Source organism: Sciurus carolinensis, chromosome 13 (genome assembly GCF_902686445.1).
Source record: "Sciurus carolinensis chromosome 13, mSciCar1.2, whole genome shotgun sequence".
NCBI lineage: Eukaryota > Metazoa > Chordata > Mammalia > Rodentia > Sciuridae > Sciurus > Sciurus carolinensis.
The window spans coordinates 12,612,259-12,628,376 of NC_062225.1; the positions used below are offsets into that span (position 1 = coordinate 12,612,259).

General features: G+C 41.7%; 1 protein-coding gene across 1 annotated transcript in view; it reads right to left on the reverse strand.

Moving 5' to 3' along the window:
- The window catches only part of Il18rap (interleukin 18 receptor accessory protein), a 54,736-nt gene that overhangs the window by 7,687 nt on the left and 30,931 nt on the right, over nt 1–16,118 (reverse strand). The window contains 5 exon segments of the mRNA XM_047523435.1: nt 6,382–7,901; nt 7,904–8,268; nt 8,897–9,070; nt 12,349–12,486; nt 14,927–15,078. Of these exon segments, the coding sequence (XP_047379391.1) occupies nt 7,767–7,901; nt 7,904–8,268; nt 8,897–9,070; nt 12,349–12,486; nt 14,927–15,078 (964 nt within the window). The 3' untranslated portion in view covers nt 6,382–7,766.

The following is a 16,118-nucleotide window of genomic DNA, read 5'->3' on the forward strand; positions in this document are numbered from 1 at the left end:
GCAGAAGGATCTGGCAGAGTCTTGAAGGAGGGTCTTCCTGGTTCCAGCTATGCGGCTAGTTTTTGCTGGCACATGCTTTGCAGTACGTATGCGTGAGTTCCTCTTTTGGTGTTCTGCCTTGGATATGCACTCAAAGGAAGTGACCTATGGTCCTCGTTTGGGCCAGGTGACCGCCTCCCCACATCTTCCTGACATGAGCCTGTGTACCACAAGTTCCACGCTCACACAGCCCTCCAAATGCCCCTGTGTCGCCCACGTCCACTGCAGCTCACCTGCTCCCAAAACTTTGTTTCCCACGGCTTGTTTCCTGCCATGCCCTGATTCATGCTGCATGTCCGTCCCCCAACCAGGGTTTGCCATTGTCCCATCGGTTTGCTTTCAAGGGTCCCAGCAACCACGGACTAGCTCTGGTGCCGGCAGCCAGAAGAGCTTCTTTGCCATTCAGTGGGGAAAGTGACCTTGCCTAACAACGTCCCAAATCCAGCCTTGTCGAGGAGACCCCTTCCAATTCTGTCTTTCTGTTCTGCCTTAGCCCCAAGATCTGCTATGGAGTCCTATTTACATCTTTAAAATTGATCTCTTATATCCAACAAGCATTTATTTATATTAAATATGTGTGATTCTGTCTTCTGATTGGATAAAAACTGACATACATTGGTTAAAGGTCTTTGAGTTGTTTCCAGGTATTGGTGGCTATGAATAGAGCCACCATGAACATTTGCATATTGGTTTCGTGTGAACATATACGTTTGATTTCTCTGGGGTAAATATTGAGGGTTGGGATTTTGTGGACATGTAGTAAGCAGGTGAAGAGTTGCTAAGCTGTTGTGTAGGGTGGTCACACCCTTGTGAATTTCCACCAGCAGTGTGCGAGAGTTGCAGTTGCTCCCATCTTCACTTGCATTTTAATTTTGTAAGTTTGATTTCTTCTTTTCCGCTGCCACTCTACCTTTGCCCATTTTATTTGGTATGAAGCATTTTTTAAAATTTATTTTTTGGTACTGGGGATTGAACCCAGGGGCACTTAACCACTGAGCCATAACCACATCCCCAGCCCTTTTGATATTTTATGTAGAGACAGGGTCTCGCTGAGTTGCTTAGGACCTGGCTAAGTTGCCGAGGCTGGCTTTGAGCACAGGATCTTCCTGCCTCAGGCTCCCTCCCGAGCTGCTGTGATGACAGGCGTGCCTGGTATAGGTTTTTGTGATGGTGGCTTTAATTTTCATTTTCCTAATGAATGGTTTATCCTCTTCAGTGAAATGTCTATTCAACTCTCTATTCTTTTTGAATTCAGTAGTTTGTTTACTATTATCTAATTTAGAGATATTTATATCTGGATACAAGTTCTTTTTAGGGATGTTACTGCCAATTTTTTTTTATCAATTTAAATCTTAATTTTAATCCTTCTTTTAACAGTGTTTTCCACATAACAACAGGTACTTTTGTTGAAATCCAGTTTATCACTCTTTTTCTTTTATGAATCATGCTTTTGGTGTCAAATCTAAGAATTCTCTGCCTAATTCCAGGTCTCCTGTTTTCTTCAAAAAGCTTTACAGATTAGCATTTTACATTGAGATTTGTGGTCTATCCTGAGTACATTATGTGTAAAGCACGGGGTTCCCTCTTATTCTATGTATATGCCCAGAGAACTCAACACTACTTACTTAAAATTCTAACCTTTATTAAATTGCCATTGAACTTTGTCAAACAGGTCATATTTATGGAGATATATTTTGCACTCTCTACTTACTTACATTGACTTATTATTTAACCAATACTGTCTTGTCTTGACTGCTGTAACTTTATAATGATTCAAAAAATTGAGTAGTGTGAGTTTTCCAACTTTATTTTCTTTTCCAAGTTGCATTGGTAATTCTAGCACCTTTGTATTTCCACATAAATTTTAGAATAGATTTGCCTATATCTATAAAATATCCTGCTGAGATATGGCTTGGAATTGTGTAAAGTTTCTACATTGATGGATTTAGGGAGAATTGTTGATTTGAGAATATGTTGCCTGTTACGTCAACAAACAGGCTATACATCTTCATCTATTTAATTATCCTTTAATTCATAAGCAATTTGTAGTTTTTCAGCATAAAGAATGTTTGCAAGTTCTGTTGATTTATGCCTAAGTGTTTCTTCCTTGCTCCCTTCCTTTTTTTAATCTAGTGTAAGTGGTAATACTTTTCAACTTTTCAAGTTATTAGTTGTTTGTCTATAGAGATTGAAATACATTTAAGCTTTTACTCTGAAAACTTACTATACTCATTAGTTTTAGGAATTTTGAGGGGAGTAATCTTGGATTTTCTACATAGTAAATCATGCTTCAAGAATGAGGACAATTTTATTTACTTCCAAACCGTATGCATTTTATTTAGTTTTTCTTGTCTTATTACACTGACAAAGACTTTCAATACAAAGTTGTAAATGATTCTGAGAGTGAATAGTCTTGCCTTGTTCTCATTATTATAAAGTATATCATCTTTCACTATTAAGCATGATTTTTAGCTGTAGTTTTTTTTTTTTCTGTTTTTAGAACAATTTGTCATGATGAGAAATTTATCTTCTATGCCTAATTTGGTGAATAGTTTTATAATTAAAAGTGGAAAATTTTGTCAAATGCTGTTTTGGAATTACTTTCTATGTTCATATGGTTTTTCTTTCATAAACTTTTAATATGGAGGATTGCATTGAAAGATTTTTGTATTTTAAACCAATATTTCATACCCAGGATAAACTGGATTTGGTTATGGCATATTATATTTACATTTTGCTAGTTTCAATTTGCTATTGTCTTCTTGAATATTTTTTGTCACTGTTCATGAAGAATATTGATTATAGTTCTCTTTTCTTATACTTTCACTATTTGGTTTTGGTATTATTAAAATTTCAGTCTCATATATTAACTTGGAAAATGTCCCTTCTTTTTCTGTTTTCTGGAAGAATTTTTATAGAAAAATTGTGAGGTTTTCTTTTCTTCAAATAGTATAATTAGGAAGTAACCATTGGGGTCTAGAGATTTCTGTTCAAGAAAATTTAAAGTAGGTATTCAATTTCTTTAATAGTTATGACCAATTCAGGTTATCTGTTCCATCTTAGCTGAGTTTTTATAGCTTGTGGAAATTTTTATTATATCTTTGGGGAATTTATTGATTTCAGTTCAGCTCTGTCCTTACAGTATATATAGTGGTTTTTTTTTTTTTTTTTTATGCTTTTACCATGTGAGGAGTCTGTAGTGGAATTTCTTCTTTGACTCCTAATACTGATTCTTTGTGCCTTCCTCCTCCTCCTTCTCCTCCTTCTTCTTCTCTTTTCTTAAATCTTGGTCAGTCTGCCTAATGGTTATCATTTTTACTGATCTTTTAAAAAAACAGCTTTGGGTATTGGGAATGTAACTCAATGATAGAGTGCTAGCCTGGTGTATATGAGGGTCTGGGTCCAAACCTCAGTAATGTTTTAGCAAACAAACAGCTTTTGGTGCTATTGATTTTCTTTATTGTTTTCTGGTATTCAATGACATTGATTTCTACTCTTACCTGTATCATTTCCTTCTTTTTACTTTCTATAGTGGAAGTTCAGGTTATCAGTTTGAGATATTTTCCTTTTCTAATATAAGCCTTTAATAATATACATTCCTAAGCATGGCTTCATTTAGTCTCATTTGGTAAATTTTGATAAAATGCATTTTCACTTTTCTGTATTTGAATTTTATTTGATTTCCCTTGAGACTTCCTCTTTTATCTGTGGATTGATTTAGAAATGTGTTGTTCAACTTCCAAGTGTTTTAAGATTTCCCTATCATCTTCTGTTAATTATTTCTAGTCTAAAGTGTGAATGGAAGACACACTTTGTCTAACCTCAAGTTTCTAACTCTTGTTATGTTTGTTTTATAGTCTAGGACATGGCCTGTCTTGACATCTGTTCTATGTGTACATTGAAAGAATGTGTATTCTGCTGGTGTTGGGAGGAGAGTTGTGTAATTGTCAATTGATCCAGAAAAACACCAACTAAGTGGTGGTGCTCTGTGCTTCTACATCCCTGCTGAATTTCTCTTTACCAGTTTAATCAATATTTGAGAGAAAAATGTTAAGTGAGTCCCAATTATCATTGTGGAATTTCAGTCCTGTTAATTTTTATTTTATGTATTTTGGAATACTGTTGTTAGGTGCATACAGATTTAAGATTGTCATGTCTTTTTGGAAAATTTGTCTCTGTCAGAATGTGGTATGTAGATATCCTAACAACACATAGTTTTCCATCTTCCCTCCTTCATTTTGTAGCTAACTTACATATTACATCTACCTACATTAAAAATACTATCAGAAAATATTTTTTTCTTTTTTACTTTCAACAGACCATATCATGGTCTTTCAATGTTTCCCAACACTAATCTTTGTAGAAGGCCATTTTTATTTTAGTAGACAACTGATCCAGTTGGAGAAGGCCCCAAACTTTAGGCATCCTTATAACTTCAGTGTCAGTTCTATTTGATTGTTTTTCAGTTCTATTTGGACACACCCCATCTACACACACCTTCCAGTGACTCATCTGAAACTCAGGAAGTAGTCAATCCCATAATTCAGTTCTCGAGGTTGATGGTATTCCATTTAGGGTCACATTCACCTATACGCAGCTTGGTGTTTATGGAGCTAGGAGTTTATGAACAGCTTTCTGGGTTCACTGTCCTGCACTTCCTGCCTGCAACCTCCACGGTACTTTCTAGGTCTCCATTATTTACAGATCTCTGGCCAGAGTGCTGGGGCTTCATTATTCAAATTTACAACGCACTTCCCACAGTCAAATGGCCCACAGAGAGAACAAAATTCAGTAGAGGTTTGCCACACACTCCTGGGACCACAGCACCTTATACCAAAGTGGGCCATCCCCCTTCCTCAGGGAGGTAGGCTTTGAGGACCCGTTTTTCTATTCTTGTGTTGATGCTGCTGCTGTGACCACAGCATGATCTAACATCTGGGCAGTGAAAGACCAGGGGGCGGGAGTGATACAGGAGCAAGAAAGGGGCTGGGGAGATAGCTCAGTTGGCAGAGTGCTCGCCTCGCAAGCACAAGGCCCTGGGTTCGATCCCCAGCACCACAAGAAAAAAAAAACAAACAACAACAACAAAAAAAAACAGGAGCAAGAAAGACCAGGAAACCCTGACCAGTGCTCCAGCCAGGACCAGAGGTCTTCTACAACCCTGTCATCCTTAACAACCCTGGGGGTTTAGACTACACGTTAAGTCTCTCCAGTTTAGACTACACGTTAAGTCTCTCCTTAACGTGTCTTAAGACTTAAGTCTCTCCTGACCAGTCAGGAGAGAACAGGAAGAAATCAAATCATGAAACTGAGTTCTTGTCTTCTTCAGTCTGCTTGCTTCTACTGACTTTTTGGAATGCTCACATTGATTTTCTACGCATTTTCCCAGGTTTTATGGCTGAAGGGAGAGAATCAGGGTGGCATGTATTTACTCCATCTTGCCTGAAATGACCAACTGGAAGCAATATAAATGTCAAATCTCAGTATTAACGTCCAACAGAGACCAGAAAGGCTGTGAAATTCACCTAAGGGATCACAGAGCCAGTAAGGAGTGACCACAGCTGTGTTGGAGGTGGGGCCCTCATCCTCCAAACTAGGACACTTTTACAGAGTGAAAGAAAGAACTATGACAATTATCCTTGGATAACAGGAACCAGATCGGTGGCCTCTTATTTAGAAGATGCGGTGAGAAAATAATACTCTTTTCTAATTGTATTCCACTGAGTCCAGCTGTTGGATTATAGTCTCTTATGTGTAGAAAATATGTTTTGGTTGTTTTCTTTGTTTTGGTTGGTTTGCATATAGGAAATATAAATAACCTTTTGTACTGAATGCTAATTTTTCCATCTTCAGTGTACTTACTAACCTGGAAGGAGTGCATTTGATAACTATCAGAGTTAGGTATTTCTCTTTTTGTGTCTGTACAAGTCTGAGGCTCTTTCTCTAACACTGAGGACAGAACTCTGGACCTTTGGTAACTTTGTCACAGCAGCTGCTTTTTTTTTTTAAACATGAACTTGGATGCACGAGCCAAAAGAGGATTCTAAGTCAAAAGGAAGATGGCAGGAACACCAGGGATCCTGCCACGGCCAAAGCACAGCAGCCCAATGACAATGTGGGTTCCTCCCTGCTGAGACCCCACAATGATCCTTCCCACAAGAGACTTCCTCCAGGCATAATTTATACCCTTTCTCTCCTCTTTAACTTTATCACTGAAACTTCCAACAAGGATGTTGCTTGGTGCCAAAGCCACAGAGGTTTTTATGATGTGGGTGCCTCCGTAAAGAAAGGTCAGAAAAACGTCTCACACAGGCACCAAGTGACCACAGGACAAGGACTTACCCGCTCTGCACTTGGACTGCAACCAGACCAGTGGATGGGACGCACTGCATGTGAATCAGTTAGGAGCTGCTTTCCTTCATTGCCCCAACGATGAATCATTCCCTCCATCATGAAAGGCAGCGTGAAAAGGTTTTATGCCCGTATAGGACCAGAACACTCTTTTAACTGCAGGTTGAACTCTTGTAAAGGAAACAAACTCGTGAGAGTGAAATTAGCCTTGTCCATCAGGAGCAAGGACTTGGCCCTCCAGCTATCACTTTGTTACCATGAGGCACAGAAGGTTGCTGGCCTCAGCAGCAACTCACACCAAGGCTCTGTCCCAGCTCCATCCTCCTGCCTTTCAACTGGTGTGTACACTGATATCCCAGGCTCGGCTTGACCTCGGACTCCACAAGTGTTAGTGCATTCCTTGGCTCCTCACTGGGGAGTTATCTTGGCCCAGCTGGTCCCTGTTTCCAGTGGCCCAGGCAACCGTCACACACTTTTAGCTCAACATATGGGTCTCTGGCCAACAGGACAAGGAGGAACTGAAGTTAGCACCACTCTGTCCCCAAGCCTGTATCTTGACACATACTGCATCAGCCCAAAGGAAGGGACTCTTTCCTCCATAGTCAATGTGATTTTTCTTGACTTTCTGAAGTTGTGAAAGTGATACACGTTCTGTAGAAGCTAGACTTTAAATTTTGGATTTGGATCTTTTGGGGGGCCAGTGATATGCAGTCTGACCCTCTCTTGAAATGTGGGGCAGCAGTAGTGAGGCAGATCCTGGGCCAGTCACATGTCACCCAGGGAATCAACCAATGTGCGACAGTGTGCTGCACTGCTCAGCTAGGATGTTCAGTAGATTCAGTGCGCTAAACACATGCAGGACTTACGACATTGTTGACACACCCTGAGTTTTTTAGAATGTCATTCCATCGCAAATCTAGCAGCACCTGTAGTTCCTGTGCTCAGAGGGGTCATTTCCCACAAGCTCCCCGCAGAGGCTGACTCTACCCCTGCCTTCTCTGTGTCCCCTGCCTTTGTTTTTACGTCCCACGCTCCAGACTTGATAGGAGAAAATGGAGCAGAAGTTGTCTACTCCTCAGAAAAAGCTTTAGGCAGAGATCAAATCACTCGTATCTAATAAGATAATATTTATTTGATTGCAAATGAACATGAATCCATGGGTACACGGTAGCTAGGACAGTCCGGAGCCACAGAGAGGAAGCAGCTGCATCTGCTGATTGGGCTCAGAAGTCCTGGAAAGCCTTCCGTGGGCTGCCTGATGAATCACTCTCCCCCTGTCCAGTCAGGGACATCAATGGCTTTAAACCACAGACTCGGTCCTCTCCCAGTGCCTGTCAAGTTTGCTTGGGGCTGGCAGAAGGACACTCAATTTTCCGTTAGCTGATCCGTGTGAGCCTTTTGCCCAGCCACACCTCTCCTCCCGGGGCTGGAGAGGAAAGGGTTTCCGGCTGCCTGGGGATCCCTAGGCTAGAGCTCCTCCCAGTGGTTTCTGTTTCATGGAGTCTTTTCCAGCAGAAAAATATAAAAAAAACTTCGAGTTAATTCTGAGCTGGTTCCACTTGAATCTTCTAGAGTTTTTAACAGGCATGTGGTAGCGCATTTGGGCCCAGAACCTGGAATTGGGACGGACTGATTTTAAGCCTTTCCAAGTGACTGTGGGCAAAACCCTGAGAGCTTTTTTCACAAGATGAGGTAGAGACTCTGGCTCTTGGAAGGAACAGAACTCAATTAAAATGAGTTTTAGCGTTTGATCATCTAAGGCAAGATTCACCGCTGCCTGGAGTTCGAAGACACTGGATCCGTTGATGTAGTTGGGGCTCAAGATAAATATTCCTCTTCGGCTCTTCTTAATAATGCTCACAATGTCCTCTGCATAGACTGGAAATAAAGAGTTCAGTGATTTGCCATGGATAAAGTTAAACCTTGAGTCTCAGTGGACTATCTTAACCTCCCAGATCCACCCAGGGAGTTCTCTACAGAGGAAGGGAGACACGCCTTCCTGTCACTTTTATGATGTCCCCTCTATTGGCCTCTGAAAATATACTCTAGTATCTAGTGATTCTCAATTTCATCCCTCTCTCCTTGCATTCTGTTTGGCCAAATTGCCAATCCTCTAGAAACAAAGCTCATCGGTAGGCTGGCCGACCAGGGGTCTCGAGATGTCCCAGGAGATGAGTGAGAGAGGCAGGATGCTGGGACATCTCCTGGGTGGCTCCCAGTTGAGGGTAGAGTTCCAGAAATCAGAAGGACCACCTCTTTGGGATGACAGAGATGACTGCCCAGTAAGGATCCAGGAAAGAGGTCTTTGTTCTGGGCAGCCTCCCTAGCATCCTTCTGGAAATGGATTCTTTAGATGCGGGTGCATGTCTCTGAAACACATTCTTCTGTGTCGTTACCCAAGATAATCTAGGTCCACGAAACCAACCAGAAGATATGTCCCAACAGAAAGAATGACAGGAAAAAACCTAAGGGTTGCAGGGAACTGCCCTTTTTTTCCCAGACATACCTCCTCCAGGGACCACATCTCTTTCAAGCAAGCACAAGGTGTATCCATATTTGTTTTCCAAAACTTCAGGAAACAGATTCAAGGCCAAGTGTTCCTCACTCAGAGCTGAAGTGGTTTCACTCTCAAAAGAGCTCCATTTTGCATAGGACACAAAAGCATCAAATTCCTTTTTATCTGGGGAAGAGAAACAATAAAAACCACAAGCCCTCTACAGTGTTTTACTATCGTGGTACCACAAACAGATGCTTGGAGCAAATGGTTAATCCTGACGAAATGGATTTCAAGAAATTAATAATAATAATAATAATAATAAAATCCAGCAGCTGCATCCATTTCAAAATCACACTGTTGAGTGGTATTGGTTGTCCCCCCAAATTGAATTCTAATTTATGAAGCACTTCTGCACCGGGACAGATCAAACAGCTGGGGCCTCCCGTGATTGAATCTCAGGCTCTCAGGAGGGCCTCTGAGCTTTCTCTGCCTCTGCACTGTCTGTCTCCTTAGTTACACATCAAAGAGAAGTCTGCTCCGCCAAAGCGTGATACTAGCCAGTGAGGGCGGCTCTGCTAAGACCCAGCACGCTGCATCTGTAGGAGGGAAAAGAGCCCCTTAGAGAGCTGATGGCATTACAGCCACGTACCCCACAAAGACATCTCAGTAACAAACTGCATACACAGGGCAGCCCCATAAGGTTAAAGCTGAAGAACACCCACCCATCTCCTGAGATGCAGTAGTGCTCACAGCCTCATGGTGCAAAGCATTATTACTCCTGGGTCTGGAGAGATGTTGGTGTAAACAAACCCACTGCACTGCCCGATGTGTCAAAGTAATACAGTAAGGTACAGGACATCGCCCAGTACACAGTCATGTCACTGGTTAATGGGTTCACCATACTATAAGTTCATAGTTATTTTGGAGTACTACTTCTACTTACAAAAAATTTACTATAAAATATGATGCTGTGTTATACCAGCAGCAGACACATGCCTAGTGTTTTCCCATTCTCTTGGTTACATTATTTTCTCTTGTGCTTGATTAATCTCATGTTGTTTTGTTCACCATGACCCTAGGAGCAACAGGCTATAACACACACACACACACACACACACACACACACACACACACACATATCAGATAGTGGAGGACACCCAGGGTGTATGGTAGGCTATAATTTCTACCTTTATGTAAGTACACTGTACAATATTTGCACAATGACAAAATTGCCTAGGGGTACATTTCTGAGTGTGAATCTGTCATTAAATGATGATGACTGTACTTATATTTAAATTTCCATATGCAAAAAGAGGATGATGTAACTCCCCACTGGCTGATGTGGATTGCATGAGATAATGTATCTGATGTGCTTGGTGTCTGGTTTGTATCCATTGGCCTCGCTTCTAAATGGTAAAGTAATCCAATAGAACTTGTCTCAGGATATTTTAGAGGTCTCATCTGACTCTGTTGTCTGTGTTATCACAAATGTACATTGACTGCACACTGAAGAACTAACTGAAAGAACTAGAAAATTCCAAAAGCTAACTCACCAGGTTTAGGAATGGGATGCACCTGGTTTGTATTGCAGCACTTCACAACTCCTACCAAGCAGCATTGACAACTAAAATTAGTTGGTAGCTCAAGCTGTTTAGCAGTATACGCGCTCCATGTGGATCTAAGAAGAGGCATCAGGGGATGGGAGCGCCAGCAACATAAAAGGAAGGGACAAGCGTCAAGCCAAGAGGGTGCTAAAGAGCCAGGGTCCTGGAAGCTAATCGTGGCCCAGGTGGGAAGGAGGACGCTTAGGGGGCGTGGCTGGCCGGTAAGCGCTACTCAATTTCAAGGTGTAGCGCACCATAATTATCCCTATTCCTTCTATTTCCATGGTGAAATATCAATACACCAGGATTTTTTTTTTATAGTCTGGAAACTAAATTTCCTTAGCAAACTGGAGAGTGGAGGGTTCGCTGACGTCCTAGATCCTCCACAAATGTAATATTTTATGACTGTAGTTTAAATATTCAGCCTTAGCTTCGAAGTATTCATGTTGCAGAAAGCATCAGATTGACCAGCAGAGGGCGCCGCATCACTGTGCTTGAAAACGGGTTCCGCCTCCAGATCTGCTTACTTAAAAAGTGGTCTTTGCAAAGTAGAAAGAGAAAAGACACGTTTAGAAGTTTCACAGTTGATTGCCTCTTTCTTTTCTTTTAGTTTTGCAGTGCCGGGGATTGAACCCAGGGCCTACGTTCTTGAGAGGCAAGCACTCTACCAAATGAGTTACATCCCCAGCCCCCATTGATTGACTCTTACGCACAAACTCTTGATTTGTAAGGTAGGTAAAACTTCAGCAAAACAGTATGAAATAGCCTAAGGAAACAATGAAGGCATTGATTAAATAATTTGCCCCATTCAAAAAATTAATTAAAAAATACGTCTCAAAAACATTTTCAACTTTTGGATCTCTAGAATATGTCCTCAATAATCAGCCTAAAGAGAGTCGGATTTCCTTCGTGGTTGTTTGTTGTTTCTGGAATGTGGAGAGGCCTCCCAGTGAGATACTTCATTACCCCTGAGATCAAGCAGAAAGGGATTTTGCTCTCTCCACTTCTCAGACTCATTCACTAGAACTGCAAATATTCTAAAGTGAGAATCCAGTTCTAGATTTTTAAAAAACCTACAAATGCAGGTCTTCTAAAGAAGTAAACATCAGTGAACATTATTATCTGGCTCATGGGTAAATTGACAGACACTTCATTAATAGTAATAGTACTTCTTTCATTGAACTTTCCACGACTGGGGACATTTCCCTTGTTACAAAGCCCTTCATCTCACAGGCGAGGCTAACTGAATTAATATCTAATGGGACCCTTAAGCTGGATCACCTGGGTGACCAGCTGGAACATCTTCTGGAGGTTCAGTTTTGGACACAGGTCTTTAACCTTCCCTGCTTGACTCATAAGATAATGAACTTCAGCTCACACACACGACAGGCATGTGTAACACTCTGCCTTCTAGAAACAATTGCTAGCGTGTGCTGGGGTTTTCTACTTCTTAAGGTGCTATTGTAATTGCTGGTCCCGTTTTAACAGGCTCTGCCAGTATCCCACCCTAAAGGTACTATGGCTGTTCTATTTTATAGATGAAGAAACTGAGGCACAGAGACGTTATTTGCCATATTGTCTTAGGTTGGTTAGCAGAGAGAGTGTTTTCAAATCCCACAATAGCATCATCTACAAGATTCCTGGTGACGGCCTTCCCTGAGGTGAGGTCACCAGACCTGGAGGAAACCGTTGAGTGTCCCTCGTGCCCTGAACTGGGACATCTGGAATGCCCCCCTAAGATAGTGCCAAGAGAACAGGTCCTGTGGGTCGTGGCGGCATTTTCCCACAGTCTTGGTCTGTCATTGTCTGACTGGGTCCTGAGGGGGACGTCAGGGTGGCATGTTGGGGCCGTCTTACCCCTGAGAGTCTCATCCTTGCTCCGGTAGGTTCGGCACAGCAGCACTATTTCAATCCAGTATGTGTAGAAGAGAGCAGCTGCGGCCAGCGTGCCAGCCAGGACCGTGAGAGTGCCCAGAAGGATGTACAGGAACACCACTGGGGGGAACGGGAGCCGTGAGCAGAAGAGGCCGTGCTCCTGGGCCAAGCCCCGTGTGGCCCACCCGGCGCCTGCCCGCACCGTTTCCTGCACCATCGTTAAAGCCACAGCCATCGGCAGCAGCATTTTCCCTAAATCTGGGATATCTTGAATCCAGTCCACAGGGAACCATCTGCAATAAACTCCAGAGAACCCCGGGGGATGGGCAGCCCCCCTGGGGAGGGCTGAGAAACCTCTCATGGCCTGCGAGTTTACTTTTTCATCCACAAACGTGCACACAACCCATTCACATCGTCCTGACTGCACAGTGTCATAGCTTTTACAGACTGTCATGTCGATGCGAATCTAAGCTTCCGCCCCCACTGCCTGACACAAGAGCCCCACAGGCCTGCCTAGTGATTAAAGAGCGCCCACTACAGGCCAGGAATGAACTTGGTCCTACAAGGCCACTTAGGACCTGCTGGTACTAGTCATCTATTCACTAAATGAACAAATGACATCAACTACCTCTCTGGGGCATCTTCTTAAAGAAATTTGAAAGCTTTTCCTTACCTGGAATTTCTTTTTTTAAAAAAACTTTGTTCTTTTGAGATATACCTACGTTATTACCCCATGTACATATATAACTTTACAATCCCTGGGATTCTACATCATGGACAACCAGAAGAACGAAAAATTACATGCCATCTATGTATGATATATCAAAGTGAATTCTACTCTTGTGCATAACTAATTAAAACAATTTTTTTAAAACTCAGTAAGAGTTTCTTAAAGGTTAATTGCAACGTGGAATCTGAAACTATTACCAATTAACTCTTCATCCTCAATTGCATTAAAAACCACTGGTGTATCGTTCACTTGCAGTGGGGTTTTATACCATCACACTTTGTCACTTGGAAAATATTTCTTCACTGCTATTTGGTTCTTCTAAAACTTGATATATTTTATTGTAGAATATTTTTAAAATCACATTTGTGTCTATTACCACCAAACTTATCCAAAAAATCTTAACTGTTTAGCGGTTGAGATCTAACTGTCAGATATAAATTTTCCAAAATTCTAAGTTTTCAGTTGAAAGCATAATGTTATGCCTACTGATTACATATACCCTATTGGTATAGGAATCTTTTCCCTGACCCAGGAACCTCTTTAGTAATATGTATGGTCAAATAAATAAATAAATGCCTACCTGCATTTAATAGAATGCAAGGCATTTGGATGACATATCATAAATGGTATAAATAAAAATTGACCTATATTCCTCAAAAAAGATATACACAACAGTAGAGTGTATTTTGACATATTATACACACATGGAGTATAACTTATTCTAATTACAATTCTGTTCTTGTGGTTGTATGTGATGTGGAGTTACACTGGTCATATATTCATATATAATGATGGGAAAGTTATGTCTAATTCATTCTACTGTCTTGCCTATTTCCATCCCTTCTTCTTTCCTTTCATTCCCCTTTGTCTAATCCAATGAACTTCTATCCTTCCCCTCCCCACCCTCACTTTTGGGTCAGCATCCACATATCAGAGAGAACATTCAGCCTTTGGTTTTGGGGATTGACTTATTTCGCTCAGCATGATAGTCTCCAGTTCTATCTATTTACTGACAAATGCCATAATTTCATTCTTCTTTATGGCTGAGTAATATTCCATCATATATATATATATATATATATATATATATATATATATTTTTTTTTCTTTATCCATTCATCTGTTGTAGGGCACCTAGGTTGGTTCCAAAGCTTGTCTATGGTGAATTGAGCTGCTATAAACATTGATGTGACAGTGTTGCTGTAGTATGCTGATTTTAACCTGAAAGTTGTCTTTCACAATCATATTGTGCAGGGGAAAAAAAAAAGAAGAAGAAGCCGTGTCTCTCCTGGTTACCAGGGAAGTCAGAGGAAGGAACCATTTTGCAGCTCCTTACCTGGAATTTCTACTCTAGCTGTTTAAAAGGCTACCATCTCTGCTACACACATATCATTCGGAACACTGAGAAAGATGACTCCTTTCCTCCTCTGTTCTCCCTCCATCAGAACATGAATCCAGCATGTTCTCTGGAAGCCAAGAAAGGTCATCAGAAGAGGGAATTTCATCTTAGCACCATGCCCACCACCTAGGGAACACCCTGAATGGATTTGCAGAATGAGTGAATGAGTGAGCGAATGAACGAGTGAGTGAGTGGCAGCCTTTTTCACTCACAGAGTGTGGGTTCAGAGGCCTAGCTTTGAATATTGCCATTTACTAGTGTCATGGCTTTGGCCAAGGTATTAATGGGTAACACAGTAAAGTGCTTAAAATAGTGTCTGACATCTTGGAAATATTCATTACTATCCTATTATTACTGCTCTCTAGGAAGATTATATACAGTTCTCCAGGAAAAGCAGCTCCCTGTCACTGGGGTCGACCTTACGGGCTTACCTCCTTTCTTCTCCCTCAGTTGGACAGTCTGGGTTGTGTTCCCAATCGAGTTCTGAGCGAAGCAAACAAACTTTCTCCTAAGATGACTCCGAGTGACATTTTTCAAAAAGATAACACGTTCAAGAACTTCATCCTTGACAGTGGATTGTAGCCTAGGAAAGGAGGGACAATTCCACATCCAATCAGGGGCGTGCATTGACACACTGCGGCAGGGTGTAGGACTCTTGCGAGCACTCAACGGTTTGGCTTTCAGAAGGAGAGTTGCACGGGTAACAGAAGACACCAGAAGAATAGGCGGTGGACAGGCTAACTTCCTGGTTCCGCTCTGCATTTACTCTAAGGTATAATTCACCTGACCTTCCTTACTCTTAAGAATTTCCCCTGAGGACAGATAATAACAATACTTCAAGGATAATGTGAAAAGTAATAACATGAGCATCCTGACGGCCAGTACCACAGACGGGCTCGGCAGGTGGGTGAGCAGCCTCAGGTCACAGGCTGGGAAGGGGCATCCTGGCTCCTGGCTCTGTGCCATGCTGCCCCATGGAGGAAGCTGTGAGTTTGGGCATTTATTCACAATGTGGATCCGCTAAAATTGCCAGTCTTCACTTTCGTCTTCGAGTTATGAAGTCTTTTTGATGTGGATGATGTTTTAGGCTACATTGCTATGAGCCTCCTAAACCAGCTGTCATTCACTGAGTGCTTCCTGCTTGCCACCAACTGTGATAAGCACGTCACCTCAACTGCATCCATCCCTTACTGTGACCTTGCAAAGTGAGGTTATTTTTTTAAACATTTTTTTAGATGTTGATAGACCTTTATTTTTATTCATTTATTTATATGCGGTGCTGAGAACCGAACCCAGTGCCTCACATATGCCTAGCAAGTGCTCTACCACTGAACCCAACCCCAGTCTCAGCAAAGTGAGGTCATTATCCACAGGTTACAGATGGGGTGAGGGGGTCGGTTTCACATTGCCACTAGGTGGAAAACAGATTGAAATCTGAGGATAGGCGACAGCCAAGGAAGTTCTATTTGCCACATGCCACTCCTCTGATCTGTAAAGCAATGCCAGCCTAAGTTGGGACCCAATGACTTCTCTGCTCTTAGAACTTCTGGCTAAATTTTATTGCTCTTACCAAAATCTATTCTTAACATTTTGTAATGATGTGTCCTTTTCAAAGTGATATTA